The sequence below is a fragment of the Mercenaria mercenaria genome, chromosome 1, assembly GCF_021730395.1.
Source record: "Mercenaria mercenaria strain notata chromosome 1, MADL_Memer_1, whole genome shotgun sequence".
NCBI lineage: Eukaryota > Metazoa > Mollusca > Bivalvia > Venerida > Veneridae > Mercenaria > Mercenaria mercenaria.
Window position 1 is genome coordinate 35,907,427 of NC_069361.1, and position 20,517 is coordinate 35,927,943.

Sequence of the window (20,517 nt, forward strand, 5' to 3'; positions counted from 1 at the left end):
GTCGGTATCATTTTATGAATGCATGGATACTCAAATGACTTGGCATATTAAACATTCAATATCACAAGCTGATGTGCCAAATGTACCCAAATAAAAAGGAGTGTTGGTGCATTTTCTTCAGAATTACTTCCCTTTTGTAAGATATAGTATTTCCTTACGTTTTTTTCTCTTCATTTTTCTCATTTTTCTGACTGATGTTATTAGAAATAGCTTTTATATTAATTATTCTAATATGACTAACAATGCTTTAATCATCACAACGATATTATGTTGACGTCGCGTCTACGTGATATTTAGTGCCATATACGCACCAAGAAAGAGCGCTTTCAAATTTCATGAAATATTTTACTTAATAACATGTTTTAAATGAAATGTCACATTGCACAAATGTGTTGATTAATTTGCACACATACTGAGTTAGTTATTTGCTTTGTTGAATAATTCGCAATTATTTTCGCCCGAACTGAACTCTGCCGCAAGACGTATTACCATTTCCGGTCCTGGCGTGTATAAACAAAGACCTACATGTACTGTTGGTGCCATGCTTGCGTGAAGAAACAGTTCCATCATATTTGATATAAATTTTACAATAAAGAACATATTAGAATCGAAATAATTTATAGCAAAACAGTGTTTTATCACTATTTATACACTCAGGCAGTTATACGTCATCCGAAATAATTTCACTCGGGCTGCGCCCTCGTGAAAGTATTACACTCGACATAAAACCGCCCATTGTGTATAAATAGTGATAAAGCACTGTTTTGCTATAAATTATTTCTTAAACAGATGTTTAAAAGCAATAAACAATTGCAGATTTTCAGACTTGTAAAGTCAAAGTCAAACATTATTATATGTAAATTGTTATATTATTTACACCATAGGCAGATTTCAGATCTTTATTATGCTACAATTTCCGTAATTAATCACCTTCCAGTAGGGGAGTAATACTTCATTCACTTGGCTTTCTTTGAAAATATATGGTATAAAAGTTACGCTTAAAATTATAAGAACTATGTTTTCTGGCATTGAAAATGCTTTTAAGGAATGGATCACATCAAAAATATTACAATTTGTCTAACACCTTTATATTTTCAGTGTCTGATCAACCCAGCCAGATTTATGACTGTGTCCTATAATGGCATCTGTAAAATTAGAGAAAGAGTCTCCGGCAAGTGTTCAAAGGTCAAAGCTACTCACTTTCAAGGAAGCTATCAGAAATTTGTTACAGTTAACAAGATCATGCCGCACACCTCTAGGTAAAACGAAAATTTTACAGAACACAAGTGGAGGTAGTATGACCTTGACCTCATCTTCGAAGAGATTGCTCCAGAGTTTGTCAGTGAGGAAGCCAATCATTCAACTGCTTGTTTTTGCCACTCAGGGTCACCTGAGTGCTTACAGTGATGGTGGTCTATTTCTTGCTTCTTTAGCATCAGATCTTGTTCTCAGATCTGTAGATTCAAATCAGAATGCAAAAATATTGGCCGAGGTTTATGAAACATTTTTGACCTTATCTCTAGAATATTTAAACAGTGATGTCTGTGCATTTAAATATAAAGCCATGATGTCGGATATTAAATTTATGAAATCATTTGTGAAAAGTGTATTGGGAACAAAGTCATTGTGCCAATGGGACAAATCAAAACTTGGGCACATATCAAATATTGTTTTGGAAACTTTCCTTCAGTGTCTCTCTGATGACAGTCAGAGTATGCATGCATCTGATAATGTCTTTGTGATGGCAACTTTAGGTCTAGATATGTTAGAAAGCAAAAGTATTTGTGGACTTTTATTGCCAGCACCAGAACTGTCAAAGTTCAAGGTGAAACCTTTAAAGCCAAAACTGTTTGTTCAGGCCAAAGGCAGGACTATAAAAGTGGCCTTAATAACAACTTCTTTATCAGGTGATTTAGATGAACTATCTGGTGTAAAATACGAAGTTAGTCAAGATATTTCAGTGGATACGGAAATTCTGGAAGGGTTATCGGGTTTTTGTGATTCCATAGTCCAGTCTAATGTTGGACTGGTTCTCTGTCAGAAAGTGATACATCCAAAATTGAAGCTCATTCTGAGAAAATCTGGAGTAATTGTGATAGATAGGATTGGGCTACAGCTGGTGAAATATATAGTTAAATTAACAGGTAGGTCATGTTTTGCTGCTGTTTATTATAAAGTATCATTTCTTTAAAAATAATTTTGAAACTTTCCTGATACAGCCAGACAAGTTAGCACAAGACTATGATAGATTACAACCCCAGGGCAAGGAGTTTGTTTTCTGTGATGGTTTGATTTTACAGTATCACTGAAAGTAGTCCAGGCTAAGACAGGATAATTTTTATACAGTCTTACGAATTTGCCCGAAATATCGCTCTTTTTGAGCCAGGTAACCTCAAGGGCATGCATCATTAATAGATAATTATAATTACATGCATCTCCTCTGTGGCAGAGAAAAATCAGCATGATAGTAAGCATGATCAGATAATGATATTTAGATGGCTTTTGATAAGGAGAAACACAATTCTCTTATATGAGTTTGCAATAGAAAATTATTTGTTTTATATACATAAGTAAAAAAAAGAGATAAACATTTTTATGCCCCCGAAGGGAGGCATATAGTTTTTGAACCGTCTGTCCGTCTGTCGGTCTGTCAGTCTGTCAGTCTGTCCGCAATTTTCGTGTCTGGTCCATATCTTTGTCATCGATGGATGGATTTTCAAATAACTTGGCATGAATGTGTACCACAGTAAGACGACGTGTCGCGCTCAAGACCCAGGTCCGTAGCTCAAAGGTCAAGGTCACACTCAGACGTTAAAGGATAGTGCATTGATGGGCGTGTCCGGTCCATATCTTTGTCATCCATGGATGGATTTTCAAATAACTTGGCATGAATGTGTACAACAGTAAGACGACGTGTCGCGCGCAAGACCCAGGTCCGTAGCTCAAAGGTCAAGGTCACACTTAGACGTAAAAGGATAGTGCATTGATGGGCGTGTCCGGTCCATACCTTTGTCATCCATGGATGGATTTTCAAATAACTTGGCATGAATGTGTACCACAGTAAGACGACGTGTCGCGCGCAAGACCCAAGTCCGTAGCTCAAAGGTCAAGGTCACACTTAGACGTTAAAGGATAGTGCATTGATGGGCGTGTCCGGTCCATATCTTTGTCATCCATGGATGGATTTTCAAATAACTTGGCATGAATGTGTACCACAGTAAGACGACGTGTCGCGCGCAAGACCCAGGTCCGTAGGTCAAAGGTCCTAAACTCTAACATCGGCCATAACTATTCATTCAAAGTGCCATCGGGGGCATGTGTCATCCTATGGAGACAGCTCTTGTTCTTTTTAAAAACAGTTTTATTTTCCATTTTAGTATGATAATAAAATATTATTAACAACAGCAATAAATTGAAACAAAGTTTTATCTATAGAAATGATTTATAAAGATATTTTTACTATAAAACAATAGGTTAATGTATATATAAAAAAAGACTTATTCTTAAGCATGAAATACATGAATAGTTAATATATGGTAACACATTTCTTTTAAAAATGAAAATGATAAGAATTTCTGATTAGTACTTATTTCAATTGCTAAAAGGAAGAGATGTGAACTGTGTATGACATCGATGTATACATATAAAATATTACAAATTCTAAACACCCGGACCTATATGTTGCCTTTCATAAATGTTGAACATTATTTCACGGATAATCACACTAACAGAATACAAAACTGAACAAGGGCATTTCAAATTTAAAGTGCGTAAATAGTTGTTAAGTCATTCATATATATTTGATGAAATAATGTAATGATATCCGTTAAAGAAAGCAGGGTATAACTATAAATGCTGTTGTTTGTATGTCTTTATGTATGATTTATACATAAAATATTCAATAGATCTTCTAACATGTTATTTTGCTATATCCTGAAAACAGCTAAATAAGTTTCGCGAAGCTTATTACAATATTCCCCAGTTAAAGGATTTAAAATGATGTACTCTAATTAGGATGAATATTTACAAACTCAATACAGTGTGTGCATTTTAAATAATGTACAAATTGAAAAATTAAGATGACAATGATAAAAATATATCTTGTCACTTTGCAATAATTTTAAAATAATCTTTCAATCACAAAATTATTTATATATAAAAAAGTTTTGACGGTGATTTTTTATATATAAAATCTAATCTTTTTCATTTCGCTGATTGTGGTTTATTGATACATACACAGAATGAAAGGCAGCCTGTACAAATAATGTGATAACATAAGACAAGAATAATTAGTATAGTTGCAGTGGTGCTGACTTTTTAATCAAGCTAATTGCTAGCAATCATATGCTCTCAGTAAGAACCTAATTAACACCTTGGTGTGAGAAGGAAAGAGATTTTGTAGTATTTTTGCTTTTCCTTGGCTTGTTCCATAGACTGTATATATGGAATTGAATTTCCAGCTGGTGCAATACAGAATTTAATATTTGATGGTTTATATTTATTTTTGACAAACAAGCCATATTTTTGCCGTGTATTGGTATGTGATATTGTAATTCTTTTTAGATTGTGTACCGATCCAGAGTCTGGCTAATTCTACATCAGAGAACTCCTTTGGACATATAGATGATGTCCAACATAAAATTGTAAATAAAATGAGCTATCTACACTTGACAAGGGCAGACAACCCTGTATCAACACTTATATTGTATCACTGCCAGGATCAACCCCTGCAAGAGCTTAAGGTTAGAAGACAAATTACAAGTCCAACTGCCAAAAATAATAGCAAGCATTTTATGTAATTACATTTGGCATATTGTTAATGTCTTATTATGCCCCCCTTCGAAGAAGAGGGGTATATTGTTTTGCAGATGTCGGTCGGTAGGTCGGTCGGTCGGTCGGAATGTAGACCAATCCGTTTCCGGATGATAACTCAAGAACGCTTGGGCCTAGGATCATGAAAGTTGATAGGGAGGTTGATCATCACCAGCAGATGACCCCTATTGATTTTGAGGTCTGTATGTTAAAGGTCAAGGTCACAGTGACCCTGAACAGTAAAATGGTTTCCGGATGATAACTCAAGAACGCTGAGGCCTAGGGTCACAAAAGTTGATATGAAGGTTGGTCATGACCAGCAGATGACCCCTATTGTTTTTGAGGTCAGTATGTTAAAGGTCAAGGTCACAGTGACCCTGAACAGTAAAATGGTTTCCGGATGATAACTCAAGAACGCTTAGGCCTAGGGTCACGAAAGTTGATATGGAGGTTGTTCATGACCAGCAGATGACCCCTATTGATTTTGAGGTCAGTATATCAAAGATCAAGGTCACAGTGACCAGGAACAGTAAAATGGTTTCCAGGCAATAACTGAAGAATGCTTGGGCCCAGTGTCAGGAAAATTGATAGTTAGGTTGGCCATGACCAGCAGATGACCCCTGTTCGGGAACTTGGATACCACAGTAAAAAACGAGTATGCGCTGATTCACTTTACAATTTTATTCTCTAGCGTAGCGATTCTCTGAAATTACAAACAATTATACATATAATAAAAAGTATATTTAAATCACAGGTAAAAACATATATTCAACAATATATTCAAAGCGACAGTTACATTTCTTACGCAAATATCTCTAATTAAATTTCTTAAATACGCTAAATAGTATTCAAGTGCAAATATTTAATAAGCAATCTTTTAAAACAAAACACTCAATTTCAATTCGATAAATCTAACCGATTTTTGATCTTTACCAAGTTTTACATCAAGTTCCTGAATTGAAATATATGTTTGCGCTAACGGAAGCGACGTTCAAAACAATAACAACAGAAAATGATGACGTGGACGTCAATGTTTGGACGTCGCGTAAAAGCACGTTAGAAAAGGCGGTAAAGACGTAAATTCAAATTAGAAATGTAATACGTTTCTAACAGTCCTCGCCATGAAATTTCCAGATTTCATAACAGAATTCAAATTTATCATAACCATGTATGTTATAAATTAATGTAGTATCATTAATAGTCTTGATAATTATGCTTTTCGAATAAATACCCTAGCACAGTCCTTGAAAGCACACTACTTCCATTTAAATGCTGTAATTTATCCTCTTTGGAATATTAAGAAGTATATTTCTTTCACGATATCAGCGTCACTTGACTCACTTCTGAGAAAGTGTCTATGTAACTTCATGTAAAAACGGCAGCTGATAAATTCGACTTACAAATTACCCGGATTGTTCATACACAGATCATTCGTACTCTTAAGCTTAAGCTGAACTTTCAAGTAGGCACAACTTCGTAATTGGTTTCACTGTTTGTGTATTTTTATACTTTACAATACAGCTTCGTACATGTCCATCACGGCTTTTGTTTGTTTTTACAATTCTTCCCAATGGCCATTTTCCTCTTGTGGTACTTTCGTCAAACACTAGAACAATATCACCTACACGTAAATCTGTGGTTTTTCTTTGCCATTTTTGTCTCTGTTGTATAGCTGGTAAGTATTCTCGTATCCATCTTCTCCAGAAAACGTTAGAGAGATATTGCACCTGCTTCCACCATCGTTTTACATATGTGTCATTCTTATTATATATTCCCCTTGGAATACTACTGTTAGTCTTCATTAGTAGTAGCATATTTGGTGTGAGGGCAGACATGTCTTCAGGATCATCGCTAACCTTGGTTATTGGTCTATCGTTCAGGATTCTTTCAGTTTCTGTCATCAGCGTAACTAATTGTTCATCTGTGAGCAATTGTTGCCTGACCAACGCTTTTAAAATTGTTCGTGTGGAACGAATCATCCTTTCCCAGGCTCCTCCTCTATGACTCGCCTGAGGCGGGTTAAAGTGCCATTCTATTTCCTTTTCTGTCATATATTTCCCTATTGCTGAAGAATTCCATTCTTGTATCGACTGTCGCAGCTGACGATCGCCACCTACAAAATTCGTGCCATTGTCACTATACACCTTCTTTGGATATCCTCTGCGACAGGTAAAGCGTTGAAATGCTGCGACGAAGGAGTTAGTTGTCAAACTATGACAGACCTCCAGGTGTACCGCTCTAGTTGAAAGACAGGTAAAAAGACAGCCATATCTTTTCACATGTGTGCGACCTTCTTTAACAATCAGTAGACCAAAGTAATCTATTCCAACGTAAGTGAAAGGGGGTTCATCTGGTGTCGTCTGCTCTTCAAGAAGAGGCGCAATCTGTTGTTGTAGCAGGGGGGAGTGTTGTCGTCTGCACACCATGCAACTTCTCACTACACCTTTTACAGCACTCAGTCCTTGAACTATCCAGTACTTCTCACGCGAGATTGCAAGTACCTGTTGTTTTCCGGCATGACCGTTATTCTCATGAATATGTCGAATTATTAATTTTGTTATAGTGTGCTTGCTTGGTAGTATAATGGGACATTTACTCAGGTTTCTAGATTGTATACGTCCTCGTACTCGGATTAGTTTGTCACACAGTTTGGGGTTTAGAGATGCAATGCTGCTATCAGTTCTGACTGGCTTGAATTGTTTCAAGTTGTTCATCTCATTTGCGAATGTGTCCTGTTGTATATGTATCAATAATTCATGTTCTGCTTTCTGGATTACCGCTAATGTTAAGTTTCCTTTTTCCATGTCAAGTTCGTGATTTAAGTATTTCTGTCTGCAAAATACCTTGTATCTAAGTAACCACGCGACTGCTCTTCTAGGTTTAGTCCAACTTGAGTAGCGATCAATGATATCATCTAGACTTCTATTAGTCATTGTGATGTTTATCTTGACTTCTCTCTTCACTTCTGTATCATCGTCGGTTACTTCCGGTGCAAGCTGATTCTGTGGCCACTGAGTATGATCTTTTCTTAGAAAATCTGGTCCATTTAGCCAAATATGTAGATTCTTAGTGTCATTCGCATGTATGCCTCTTGAAGCTATATCTGCGGGATTCGACTTTGTGTCAATATGGCGCCACAGGTCTGGTGAGGTAGTATTATGTATAATGCTGAGTCTATTGCCAACGAATGTCTTGAACCGTTTTGATACGTTCTTTATGTATCCTAATACAATCATGGAATCAGTCCAGAAGGTAACTTGATCAATCTTTATATCTAGTTCATCGGACAACATCGCATAAATACGGCAAGCGACAACAGCTCCGGATAACTCAAGACGTGGTATAGACATCTGTTTGATCGGGGCTAAACGAGATTTTCCTATGACTAGAGAACATGTTACATTGTCATAGGTATCAACAAATCGAAGGTAAGCACAGGCTCCATAGGCGGTTTCGGATCCTTCACTAAATATATGCAGTTCCGTAGATTTAACACAGTCACTTGGTCGGAAACAGCGGTTTACAGACACATTCTCCAGACAAGGTAAGGTTGATAACCAGGTATGCCATTCATTGTTGATGCTCTGTGGTATCTGGTCATCCCAGCCGATCTTCAGTCTGCACAGGCTCTGTATTATAGCTTTAGCTTGAAGTGTTACGGGCGAGACGAGTCCCAGTGGGTCGTATATTGAACTTACAACTGACAGAATGCCGCGTCTCGTGAGTGTCTTATCAGACAGCTTGACTTTAATCTGGATTCTGTCGTCGTTAACATTCCATTGCACACCAAGTGCTCGATTACATGGTAAAGTTTCGTCTAGGCTCAGATTGACGACAGATGGTGCGAGTTCAGATTCTGGAATAGCGTTCAGTACAGCCCTACTGTTACTTAACCACTTCGTAAGTCGGAATCCGCCTAACTTCATTAGTGTTTGCAGATCTGTAGCCAGCTTGATAGCTTTATCATCCGTTTCTACAGACTTCAGACAATCATCGACATAAAAATCTCGTTCTACTGTAGAAACCACTTCCTTTCCAAATAAACGGGCATTGTCGGTTGCAGTACGCTTTAAGGCATATGCTGCACAACTGGGTGATGATGTAGCTCCAAACAAATGTACCTTCATACGATAGCACTTTGGCTGCTGTGTGATGTCACCACCTGGCCACCATAGAAATCTTAAAGCATCACAGTCTTCTTCCATAACACGCACCTGGTGAAACATTGCTTCAATATCTGCGGCTAGAGCTACCTTCTCTTTCCTAAATCGTATGAGAACTCCTACTAGACTGTTCATTAAGTCCGGTCCTTGAAGTAATTGGCTGTTCAGTGAAATGCCGTGGTACTTAGCAGCACAATCGAAAACTACACGTACTTTGCCTGGCTTGTTCACATTTGTTACTGGATGGTGTGGTAAGTACCATGTACGTCTAGAAATATTTTCAAGGCCATCTTTCACCTCTTCTGCGTATCCTTTCTCAATATAATCATTCAGGGATGTTGTATACATTTTATGTAATTCCGGGTCACGTGACAGTTTACGTTTCAGTTGTTGTAGGCGTACTTGGGCAAGAGCTATGTTGTTCGGCAAGGATGCATTCTCCTTCCTCCATGGTAATCCAATTTTGTAGTGACCATCTTCATGGGTAAGAGATGATTCCATAATCTGCAGAGCATGTTTGTCTTCAACAGACATAGAGTCCTTTTCATTCAATGATCTATCATTAAATTCTGTATTCCACATTCTTTCCAGTTGCTGTTGCAGTAACACGTCTCTGGATTGTTCAAAGTGGACATTAACGGTATTAGGTGCACAGGTGTCTTGAACTGGACCACGTACTGCCCATCCTAACCGTGATCGCACGGCGTACGGTTGATCAATGTTTCCTGAACGCACTTCGAGTGGAATATGTGCAGCTGGAGAATCTGTACCGATCAGTAGCATAACATTGTTTGTGTCAATTTGGGGTATGTCTATATCTGATAAGTAGGGTAATTTCTTTAAGTCAACATTTACTGCTGCGGATCTTGTTGAGATTTGGAAGCTCCTTCACTGACCACACCTTGGAAAGTGGCACTTCTTCATTCTGTTTCGTCCACCGCCATTACAGTAAGATCTATTTCCTGTCCGTGAATGGTACTACTTGTTGAGTTTACCGTTGAAATATTGAATGTAACAGGTTTACTTGTGACGTTCAAAGACTGTAACAACCTCTCATCACATAAGGTTTTATCTGCACCGTCATCTAACAGAGCGTATGTTTGACAGGAATTTCCATTTTTGGCATTCACAATAACTGGTATAATTCCTAAACAGTTCTTCACATTTGAGTTCTTCACAGATGCACAAGTCACAGCTTGTGACGCCGAAGATTCATGATTGGGTCTGCTCCAACTATGTAACAACATATTATGTTTCAGTTCGCAACCGGGTACCGTACATGACTTTGGTTTTCTGCAGTTGCTAGATGAATGGTTGCCTTTCGAACAGTTGTAACACAACTTGAATTTTCGCATCAGTTCTTTTCTCTCATTTAGACTCATCGATTAATTTGCTACATACAGATACATCCAGGCAGTTACCATGGCAACAACGGCACTTTCTTTCATTCTTCTTTGATCAGTATTACTGTGTGTGGTCAATGTAGTTACAATCTTTTACAGGCTTTGTACCGTGCGTTTACCGGAAGTTGACTTCGCTGTTCGATTTTCTTTAATGAGATCGATTCCATACATTGAACTGGCAACACGTGATTTCTCATCAACAAATTTCACTAAGTCGGTAAAATGTACTTCTCTTCCAGATTCGTTAATTACGTGTGCTGTATCAACCCATTTCACTCTCAGATGCATAGGCAACCGTTTCACAATTCGCCTCAAGTTTTCAGAATTATCTACATCCGAATTATATCCTAGTTGCGATAAAGTTATTTCACACCTTTGCATTTCTAATGCTAATTTTGATAGTCCGTCTGTATCAGATGCTGCTATCTGTGGACCGTATACCAACTTTTCAATATATGTTCTAGCGATCACGTGCGGCCTTCCATAACGTGAGAACAAGATGTCACGTGCGCGCCTGTATCCTTCACTGGGTTCCAACAAAACACAATCTTCAATACAACACTTTTCTTCACCGTAACAGTACTGTATTAAATAGCTCAGCCTAAGTCTATCATCGCTTACTTTACTTTCGATATTAGTTTCAAAGTTTTTGATGAACTTACAGTATTCAGTTGGCTTGCCGCTAAATGTCAGTAATTCCGGTTTCGGAAGATTGAACCCTTCCTGAAGTGTAGATGCAAGTTTCTGGAACGCTATGTCTATTGTAGAAACACTAACCTCGGAGTTCATTTTGTTTATAGAATGCGCACTCTTAGCCTCATCTTGATTATGCCCGTGATCACGTGCACTGCTACACATATCATTATAGTTTATATTCCTTCCGGTAGAAGGCGTACTTGCTGTCGTATGGGTTTTAGGCAGAAGAATACAATCACTGTCTGTACCTGTCACATTTCCAGTAACGGAAGTTGTTTCACCGGAAGTAGAATGTTGTACTGTTGTCTGAGACTGGACTTCTAAGTTCACTCCATTCTCTATCTGTACAGCTTGTTGCCATACTGATTCTTCTAATTGCGCTTCTTCAAGTTCAGACTGTTGATCTAGTAATTGTTGTTTCATTTGTAGTTCTACGCGTGCGCGCTCTAATTCTTGCTTTTTATTTAACATTTTAATTTTATGTTCCGCAATTAAACGTTTAGCTTTCGCGCTTCTTAATCTGGAGCGCGAGGACACTGTTGAAGATGAACTAACATGGCTGACTGAAGAACAGGCGTCATTATTATCATCAGGCGTTTTCTCAGAAGAAATCCACTGTGAAAATCTTTTCCGGAATTCAACAAAGTTCTTATAACATCTTTCATAGTTCATTTCTTATTTAGATATAACTTCAGAGTCTGAGCACACATCCAAACACCGTAAATGAGCAGCTTTAAATTGTTCAAATCGCTCACATATTTGACTGTATAAAGTTTTGACAGTTTCTTCATTGTCGTGCGAGATCATGTGTCGTTCTATTTCATTGTATAATTTCGTCATCTGTGACAACTGGGCTGTGCGCGCACGTTTTGCGCTGTCAACTCCCTCGTGCGTCGGCATGGATTCATTTCCGGTAGCCATCTTCTTCGTTTACACAACATACACCGTAAAATCGAGAATTGTTCGGGAACTTGGATACCACAGTAAAAAACGAGTATGCGCTGATTCACTTTACAATTTTATTCTCTAGCGTAGCGTAGCGTAGCGATTCTCTGAAATTACAAACAATTATACATATAATAAAAAGTATATTTAAATCACAGGTAAAAACATATATTCAACAATATATTCAAAGCGACAGTTACATTTCTTACGCAAATATCTCTAATTAAATTTCTTAAATACGCTAAATAGTATTCAAGTGCAAATATTTAATAAGCAATCTTTTAAAACAAAACACTCAATTTCAATTCGATAAATCTAACCGATTTTTGATCTTTACCAAGTTTTACATCAAGTTCCTGAATTGAAATATATGTTTGCGCTAACGGAAGCGACGTTCAAAACAATAACAACAGAAAATGATGACGTGGACGTCAATGTTTGGACGTCGCGTAAAAGCACGTTAGAAAAGGCGGTAAAGACGTAAATTCAAATTAGAAATGTAATACGTTTCTAACAACCCCTATTCATTCTGAGGTCATTGGGTCAAAGGTCAAGGTCGCATTGGCCAGGAACAGTGAAACGGTTTCTGATCTTCTTGTCCAAAACCATACGGCCTAGGGCTTTGATATTTGGTATGTAGCAAAATCTAGCGATCCTCTACCAAGATTGTTCAGATTATTTCCCTGGGGTCAAATATGGCCCCACCCTGGGGGTCACATGGTTTATATAGACTTATATAGGAAAAAAACTTTGAAAAACCTCTTGTCCAAAACCACAGGGCCTAGGGCGTTGGTATTTTGTATATGACATCATCTAGTGGTCCTCTACTAAGATTGTTCAAATTATTCCCCTAGGGTCAAATATGGCTCCGCCCTAGGGGTCACATGGTTTACATAGACTTATATAGGGAAAAACTTCGAAAATCTTCTTGTCCATACCACAAAGACTATGGCTTTGATATTTTGTAATGTAGCATCATTTAGTGGTTCTCTACCAAGTTTGTTCCAATTATCCCTCTAGGGTCAAATATGGCCCCGCCCCAGGGGTCATAAGGTTCATATAGACTTATATAGGGAAAAACTTAGAATCTTCATGTCCATAACTTACATCATTCAAATTTGGACTACATGTATAGTTTTGAGTGGCAAGATGAACCTTGACATGAGTTGACCTTGATCTTGACCTAGTGACCTACTTTCACATTTCTGTAGCTACAGCCTTCAAATTTGGACCACATGCACAGGTTTGTGTAACAAAAAAAACTTTGACCTTGTTATTGACCTAGTGGCCTACTTTCACATTTTTGAAGGTACAGGCTTCAAATTTGGACCACATGCATAGTTTTTTGTTTCAAAATAAAATTTGACCTTGATTTTGACCTAGTGACTTACTTTCACATTTTTCAAGCTACAGCCTTCAAATTTGAACCACAAGCATAGTTTTGTGTACTGAAATTAACTTTGATCTTGATATTGACCTACTTACACATTTCTGAAGGTACAGACTTCAAATTTGGACCACTTGCATAGTTTTGTGTTCCGAAATAAAATTTGACCTTGATTTTGACCTAGTGACCTACTTTCACATTTCTCAAGCTACAGCCTTCAAATTTGGACCACATGCATAGTTTTGTGTACCAAAATGAAAATTGATCTTGAGATTGACCGAGTGACCTACTTTCACATTTCTGAAGCTACAGGCTTCAAATTTGGACCGCATGCATATTTTTGTGTTCCGAATTGAAATTTGACATTGATTTTTACCTATTACCTACTTTCACATTTCTCAAGCTACAGCCTCAAAATTTGAAGCACATGCATAGTTCTGTCTACCGAAAAGAACTTTGACCTTGAAATTGATCTAGTGACCTGCTTTCACATTTCTCAAGCCACAGCTTTCAAATTTGGACCACATACACATTGTTTTGTACTGAAATGAAATTTGACCTTGATTTTAACCTTGAGCTAGTCTTGAAATTTGGAACATTCGAAAATGGCTCAGTGGATGGCGCCAAGATCACTCTGTAATCTCTTGTTAGGTTAATAGGTTAAAGGTCAAGGTCAGATTAAACCAGAATGGTAGAACTTTTGTTTTCAGTGAGCATATAATTTCTGTTCCTTGTGCAATTACTGAATGCATCAAGGGGGGCATTTCGTGTTCGACGAGCTCTTGTTTCTAATGTCTTATATTTGATCAGGGGCCTCGATGGCCGAGTGGTTAAGGTTGCTGACTTCAAATCACTTGCCCCTCATCAATGTGGGTTCGAGCCTCACTGGGGCTGTTGAATTCTTAATGTGAGGAAGCCATCCAGCTGGAAGGTTGATGGTTCTACCCAGGCGCCCGCTCATGATGAAATAATGCACGAAGGGGCACCTGGGGTCTTCCTCCACCATCAATGTTGGAAATTCGCCATATGACCTATAATTGTGTCAGTGTAATGTTAAACCCAACAAAAATTGATATTTTTGATCAAGTATTGTTGTCAATGGATCACCAGCCTTAGCAGTGGTCAAGATTTTTGATTAGGCCCACTTTTCTCAAAAACTGTTAAGAGGTTTTGCTTTGAAACTTTCTATGTATATTTACCATCATATGGTGAGTAAGCAGGTCAAGAACAATAACTTTCACTTGCATTTTGTTAGAATTATTTCCCTTTTTGCGGTAAGAGTATAGGAATTTCTCACTTAAGATTTTCCTCAGGTCCACTTCATTTGAATGTTAAAAGAATTATAGCTTTGAAACATTGTACACTTGTTTAGCATCATTATGCAAGTGTATAGGCTAAGAACCATACTTACTGACTGACATTTTGTCAATATATTAGCTGTTATTGGAATTTCTTGTTTCGGCCCACTTTCCTTTAATACTGCAACAGCTGAAGCTGTGAAATTTTTTACACTTGGTTATTATTGTTAGATTGATAAGTTGATCAAGAATCATATCATATAGTTTTATCTCACCTTGAGCACTTTGTTCACATATTCCAGTTTGTTGAAAACATGGCCACCATATCATATTTAAAGTACTTATGCACATTTGGATAAAAAAAAATTGTAGTTCTGTGTGTTTGTTTTTATACGCCCAAAGGGACGTATTATATTATGATGCCGGTGTCTGTCTTTCTGTCCGTTAGCAATTTCGTGTCTGCTCTGTAACTTTTGAACCCCTTGAATGATTTCAAAGACACTTGACACCAATGTTCACCACATCGAGATGATGTGCAGAGCGTCTGTCTTTTCGTGTCCGCTCTATAACTCTTGAACACCTTGAAGGATTTCGAAGACACTTGCCACAATTGTTTAATACATCAAGATGATGAGCACAGCGAATGTTTTGGATGGCTTGCTTTAAGGTCAAGGTCACACTTAGGTCACACTTAGAAAGGTCATATGACTTTCTTAGCTTCAAGTAAATATATCAAGGAAAGAAACAGATTCAGAATCAGGTGACTACGATTTTTTCACGGGCGTATATTGCTCTGCAATGCGGTGCTCTTGTTGAGATAAGTTTCGTGATGAAAGAGATTCGCACATTACATGCTGATTTTTAGAATTTAGGAATTAAGTAATCAAAGGTTTTAAGATTTTAATATCATACTTTATCTTTATTATCTTTTATTACCATTATAATAAATTTACTCAAGGGTTGCCATTAATTCATAAAACGATTTTCATATACCAAGTCCAAGCTTTGTTCTACGTTATCGGAATAAATAACATGACACTATTACTTCAAGTTTACCAAACAAGCAGAACTACCTTAAGCCAGAGCCTAAATGAAATGTTTCAGGAGTAAAACGGGTCCGATGTATTTAAAACCAATTTTATGCTTTACGATGTTTGCATAACCAAATTTGTATTCCATGATATATGTTTTATAACCAATCTAATATTTCAGGATATATTTTATAACCAGTCTGTGTTTCAGGACGTGTGTATTACCAGTCTTATCTTCCAGGATATATTTTATAACCAGTCTGTGTTTCAGGACATGTGTATTACCAGTCTTATCTTCCAGGATATATTTTATAACCAGTCTGTGTTTCAGGACGTGTGTATTACCAGTCTTATCTTCCAGGATATATTTTATAACCAGTCTGTGTTTCAGGACGTGTGTATTACCAGTCTTATCGTCCAGAATATATTTTATAACCAGTCTGTGTTTCAGGATGTATGTATTACCAGTCTAGACAGTTTCCAGCATCTTCTGTATACCCCTGCAGTACTGGCTGGTGGTGGATGCTGGCAAGTGGGTTTGTCAAACTATTTAAGAAATAAGGTGTGTTTTTCGGCGACGCCGTCTAAATTCGTTTTCGTTACCTATGCCACGTGACTTCAGTTTGCAAATCAAACTACTTGATAACGCATTATAGATAATTTATCAAATTGTAAGATTTATGCAACACTCTGTCTGATTGGACGAGAGTGTCAATTTCTTTCACTCTGTTGATTGTGCTACGCTGAGTGAAATGTAGACAAAGCGTTTATCCTCAACGACGCTGTTCGCAGTTTTAAAGCTAACTTTGGCTCAGTATATTTAGCAAGAATATTGATATATCTCAAAATGATAAGTACGTTTAATAAATATGATAAAAACCTGTTCAAATACCAACATATATCAAATTAAAGAAAGAGCTGAATACGGTCTGCGTTTCACATGAATAAGGGTGTAATAAGAGTCTTTTATGTAGAGAAGTGCTTTTTAAAAGATTTTCCTTGTTACAATTGTCGTCTGTATATGAAAAGGTTTCTTGCTTTTGTGACTTATTCAGATTGCGTATTAAAATGAGTACTTGTTTGCTTTGATATATTTGTTATAAATTATTTAACTGATTTATTATATATGAATATTTTTCTTTAGTATGGTATGCAAATATTGAACTCAGTTGAAATCTGTTTTATTATATATATATGCTATATAATGAATGAATCTCATTACACTGAAATGAAGGTACGCTGCATACAGTTTATCTATGTGATATGACTACGGTCAAACTTTGCTTATGAAACAGAAATATTGAAATAATTACAATTGTATGTTTTGCTTGACCTTCACTTTTTTATAGGTGTGACGTCATTGTCCAAAGATTCATGAATAGCGAATATGCATTTGTTAAAGCGGGATCAGTTGGCCTATTTTAGAAATAAATAAAAATAATAAATAAAAAAATCCTTTAATTGATTTTTTCTCATGTATTCTAATCAAACTTGATTTGTAGCATCTTTATTAGGCCCGCAGCCAACTTTGTTCAGCTGGGACATTTAACCCCTTTTAGGGGCTGCTAGAGCTAAAACTAGAAATGCCTTTATACAGCGTCTCATGAACAGCTTGGTGGATCTTTGTCATACTTGGTTTGGAGCATCATTATAAGGCCCTCTTCCAAATTTATTTATATAGGAACTTGGGCCCTATTAGGGACCACTATAGCTAAAAGTAGATATGCCTTGCTTCGCATTAACCACTAAAATGTAATGGATTTTTATCAAACCCGATGTGTAACAATATCGTAAGGTCTCCTGCTACAAATGGGGATAGGGACCAATTTAGCTAAAAATATAAACACGTTTAATGACCTCTCTCATGAACCGCTTCATGAATCTTCATCAAACTACTGCTGTAATTATTCGTCTAAGGATAAACGAAACAAAATTGCAACTCTACGAAACCTTTTCGAAAAATTAAAAGAGAACAATTTAAATAGTTAAAGTGCGGTGTTTAGTTTTGCAATTTGAAAAATGTTTGATGAAAGATGAATGTTAAATGAAAAATTCATAAACTTCTGTCCTTATTACAATTCGCCGACCATCATTTTTAAAGATATTTCTTGTTTGTTTTAGATTGTTAAATCATGAAAGTTTGTAGATTCACCTTTTGAACTAGTAGTACAGGTCAGATGTTGTGGACTCTGTTCTTTATTAGCCCATGTTAAGCATATGTCATATATGCAATCCCTTAAAAGAACAGTTATTATGGAGCTCAATATTTTTGTTTTATTAAACACCCATTCACCATTAACTGTATAAAAAGAGTGCTTCAAACAAAAATATTGGCCAGGAATTATAATGTTTGAATTGTTTGCAGCAAGGTTTGAAGAATTTGTGGGTACTTTGTGAAAATATATTTGAGCCGCGCCATGGGAAAACCAACATAGTGGCTTTGCGACCAGAATGGATCCAGACTAGCCTGCACATCCGCGCAGTCTGGTCAGGATCCATGCTGTTAACTAATGGTTTCTCTGATTGCAATAGGCTTTGAAAGCGAACAGCATGGATCCTGACCAGACTGCGCAGGCTGGTCTTGATCCATGCTGGTCGCAAAGCCACAGTGTTGGTTTTCCCATGTTGGGCTCATTTGCAGAATCTGAAATTTAGCATTTTGATCTTTTAGTTATTGAATATATATTAAAACTTACAGATTGAGAATGAGAAAAGAAAGTTATCGGAGGATCTAGAATGTCCAGCCAGCACTATACAGCAAGCATGCACATTGTTCAGACAGGCTTTAATAACAGCAGCTCTGGGAGAAGTTCATAGCTATAGTGTAAGCAGACATAGTGGTCATGTGTTCAGCAATGATGATGTCATAGGTGATGATGATAGTGATGATAATGATGGTGGTGGTGACAGATACTGCTTGTGTGGTATCTACAAAGCTAGAAAAGATGAAGAACTGATCAGATTAAGAGAAGATGAAGACATGTGTGTGAAAACAGAAGCTGGAAAATTGCCTGTAGGAGATGCTATAGAGAAATATGATAGTGTTGTCATGGATAGTTTTAGCATGTGTGTGAACGCATTACAGACGTCTGTGTTGACTGCATGTTCTGTGCTGAAGATTGGCCAAGTTGTTGAAAATTTGTGATGAGAATAATTTGTTGTTTTTATTAGCAAATTTATTTGTCTTTCATCTGCATATTATTTTATTGAATATTGGCTGGGCTGCTGGGAATATTTAATGGTAATTTATTTTTAAAGACCTAAGTAGTAACTGAATTAAATTGTCTAATGGTTTTGTCATTTGAAAGCTTGCAAAACTTGAGATATGAATCGCACTTGAAATATATTTATTTACAAAAAATGAAACCTTTAACATGTTGACAGTTATAAACAAACCTTGAAATTTTCATGCAGATAATTAAGTTTACCTCAGGACATGTAGAATGCTTGTATAATTAGTGTAGTAGAATTTCAATTAACCTTTACATATGCCTTAAAGGAAAAGTTGTAATTGTTTATTTTGTTGATGAATATGCATAACATGGACCAGGTGTTTTCAATTTGTGATGAAATTATTTGAAATTGATAAATTTGAAATAGTAATTTAAATTCAATTAAAGGTTTATTAGATCCCAATTTTGTATTTGAACATATAAATTTCTTATACTTTATGTAAACATAAAATCAGCATGTGTATCAACTTTACTATGCAGAAGGTTTAATATAGTACAAATGTGTACATGTATAGCTAAACACATTATAAATGTGTTTTTCCCCCTAAAAAACTGGGAGTCTTTTTAACAAACGACTCTTACTGCATGACATTTGTTGATGAATGTAGTTATACAGACACAATTAATTTATATCCTTAGTATGAAAATTAAATAATTTTAATGAGGATTTTCAAAATTTAAGGAAATATCTGAAGATAAAATATTCAAATGAAAGATTGGCATTGAATATCCTTACATTTTGTTGTTAAGATCTTCTGAACCAATGGGTATGCTTTAAGTTGGCTCGCTGGTTGAAAACATATACCAGTAATAAAATTATGTAAAAACTATGAATGTTTAAAGATGTGTTTGTAGTATTAGTTGTGCTGTAAAATGGCTACACTACAGATTTATCAATGTGTAGCAAAAGTCCAACATAATACATGTATTTGTTTTTTTTTCTTATCTGAAAATTTATTTTTAGAACAACAGCTGTATTGTTATTAGTTTGTCTGGGCATAATTACATGTTTGATATTGTTGTCTTGCAGAGAATTGTGTGGTGTACTGTGTAAATACAACCTGTTTTGCTCTACCAGACTAATTACATCTCCCACCACACAGTAGTGTGGGAGACATATTGATTTACTTCTGTCTGTGTGTCTGTCTGTGTGTCTGTCACAAAGCTTGTCCGCACTCTAAGTCGAACATTTCTCACCCGATCTTCATCAAACTTGAACAAAATGTTTCTGACCGTAAGACCTCGGCCAAGTTCGATAACTAGCCAAATCGGCCCAGGCACTTAGGAATTATGGCCCTTGAATTGCCGAAAAATCCTCAGAGCGCATGCGCTTTGTTGCACCCAAAATGTACCCTATACTACTTTTATTAGTAGTAAAGGGTACGTTTCGGGTGCGAGAAAGCGCACGTGAAAGTAGTTTAGGGTACATTTTGGGTCCAAGAAAGCGCATGCAAAAGACTGACTTACTATTTAGATGATTAGGCAGTTGTGGGAGACATTTGCTTTTCTCGAAAGCATCTCTAGTTACTGTTTGAATCATCTATTCTAG

At 36.7% G+C, this 20,517-nt stretch overlaps 1 protein-coding gene across 1 annotated transcript; it reads left to right on the plus strand.

Moving 5' to 3' along the window:
* The first annotated feature begins 1,083 nt into the window (after positions 1-1,083).
* Positions 1,084-19,024, plus strand: LOC128557188 (molecular chaperone MKKS-like). The gene is made up of 4 exons (XM_053544161.1): positions 1,084-2,144; positions 4,564-4,742; positions 16,187-16,297; positions 18,434-19,024. The coding sequence occupies exons 1-4, from the start codon at positions 1,139-1,141 to the stop codon at positions 18,878-18,880; spliced, it is 1,743 nt and encodes a 580-aa protein (XP_053400136.1). The 5' UTR covers positions 1,084-1,138; the 3' UTR covers positions 18,881-19,024.
* Positions 19,025-20,517: the final 1,493 nt, after the last annotated feature.

What these genes read in the sequence shown, in the direction of transcription:
- LOC128557188 (XM_053544161.1), top strand. Translation starts at nt 1,139, where the DNA reads ATGGCATCTGTAAAATTAGAGAAAGAGTCTCCGGCAAGTGTTCAAAGG. An exon ending in AACCCCTGCAAGAGCTTAAG is followed by an intron (nt 4,743 to 16,186) that starts GTTAGAAGACAA and finishes TCTGTGTTTCAG; the next exon opens with GATGTATGTATTACCAGTCT. An exon ending in CAAACTATTTAAGAAATAAG is followed by an intron (nt 16,298 to 18,433) that starts GTGTGTTTTTCG and finishes TAAAACTTACAG; the next exon opens with ATTGAGAATGAGAAAAGAAA.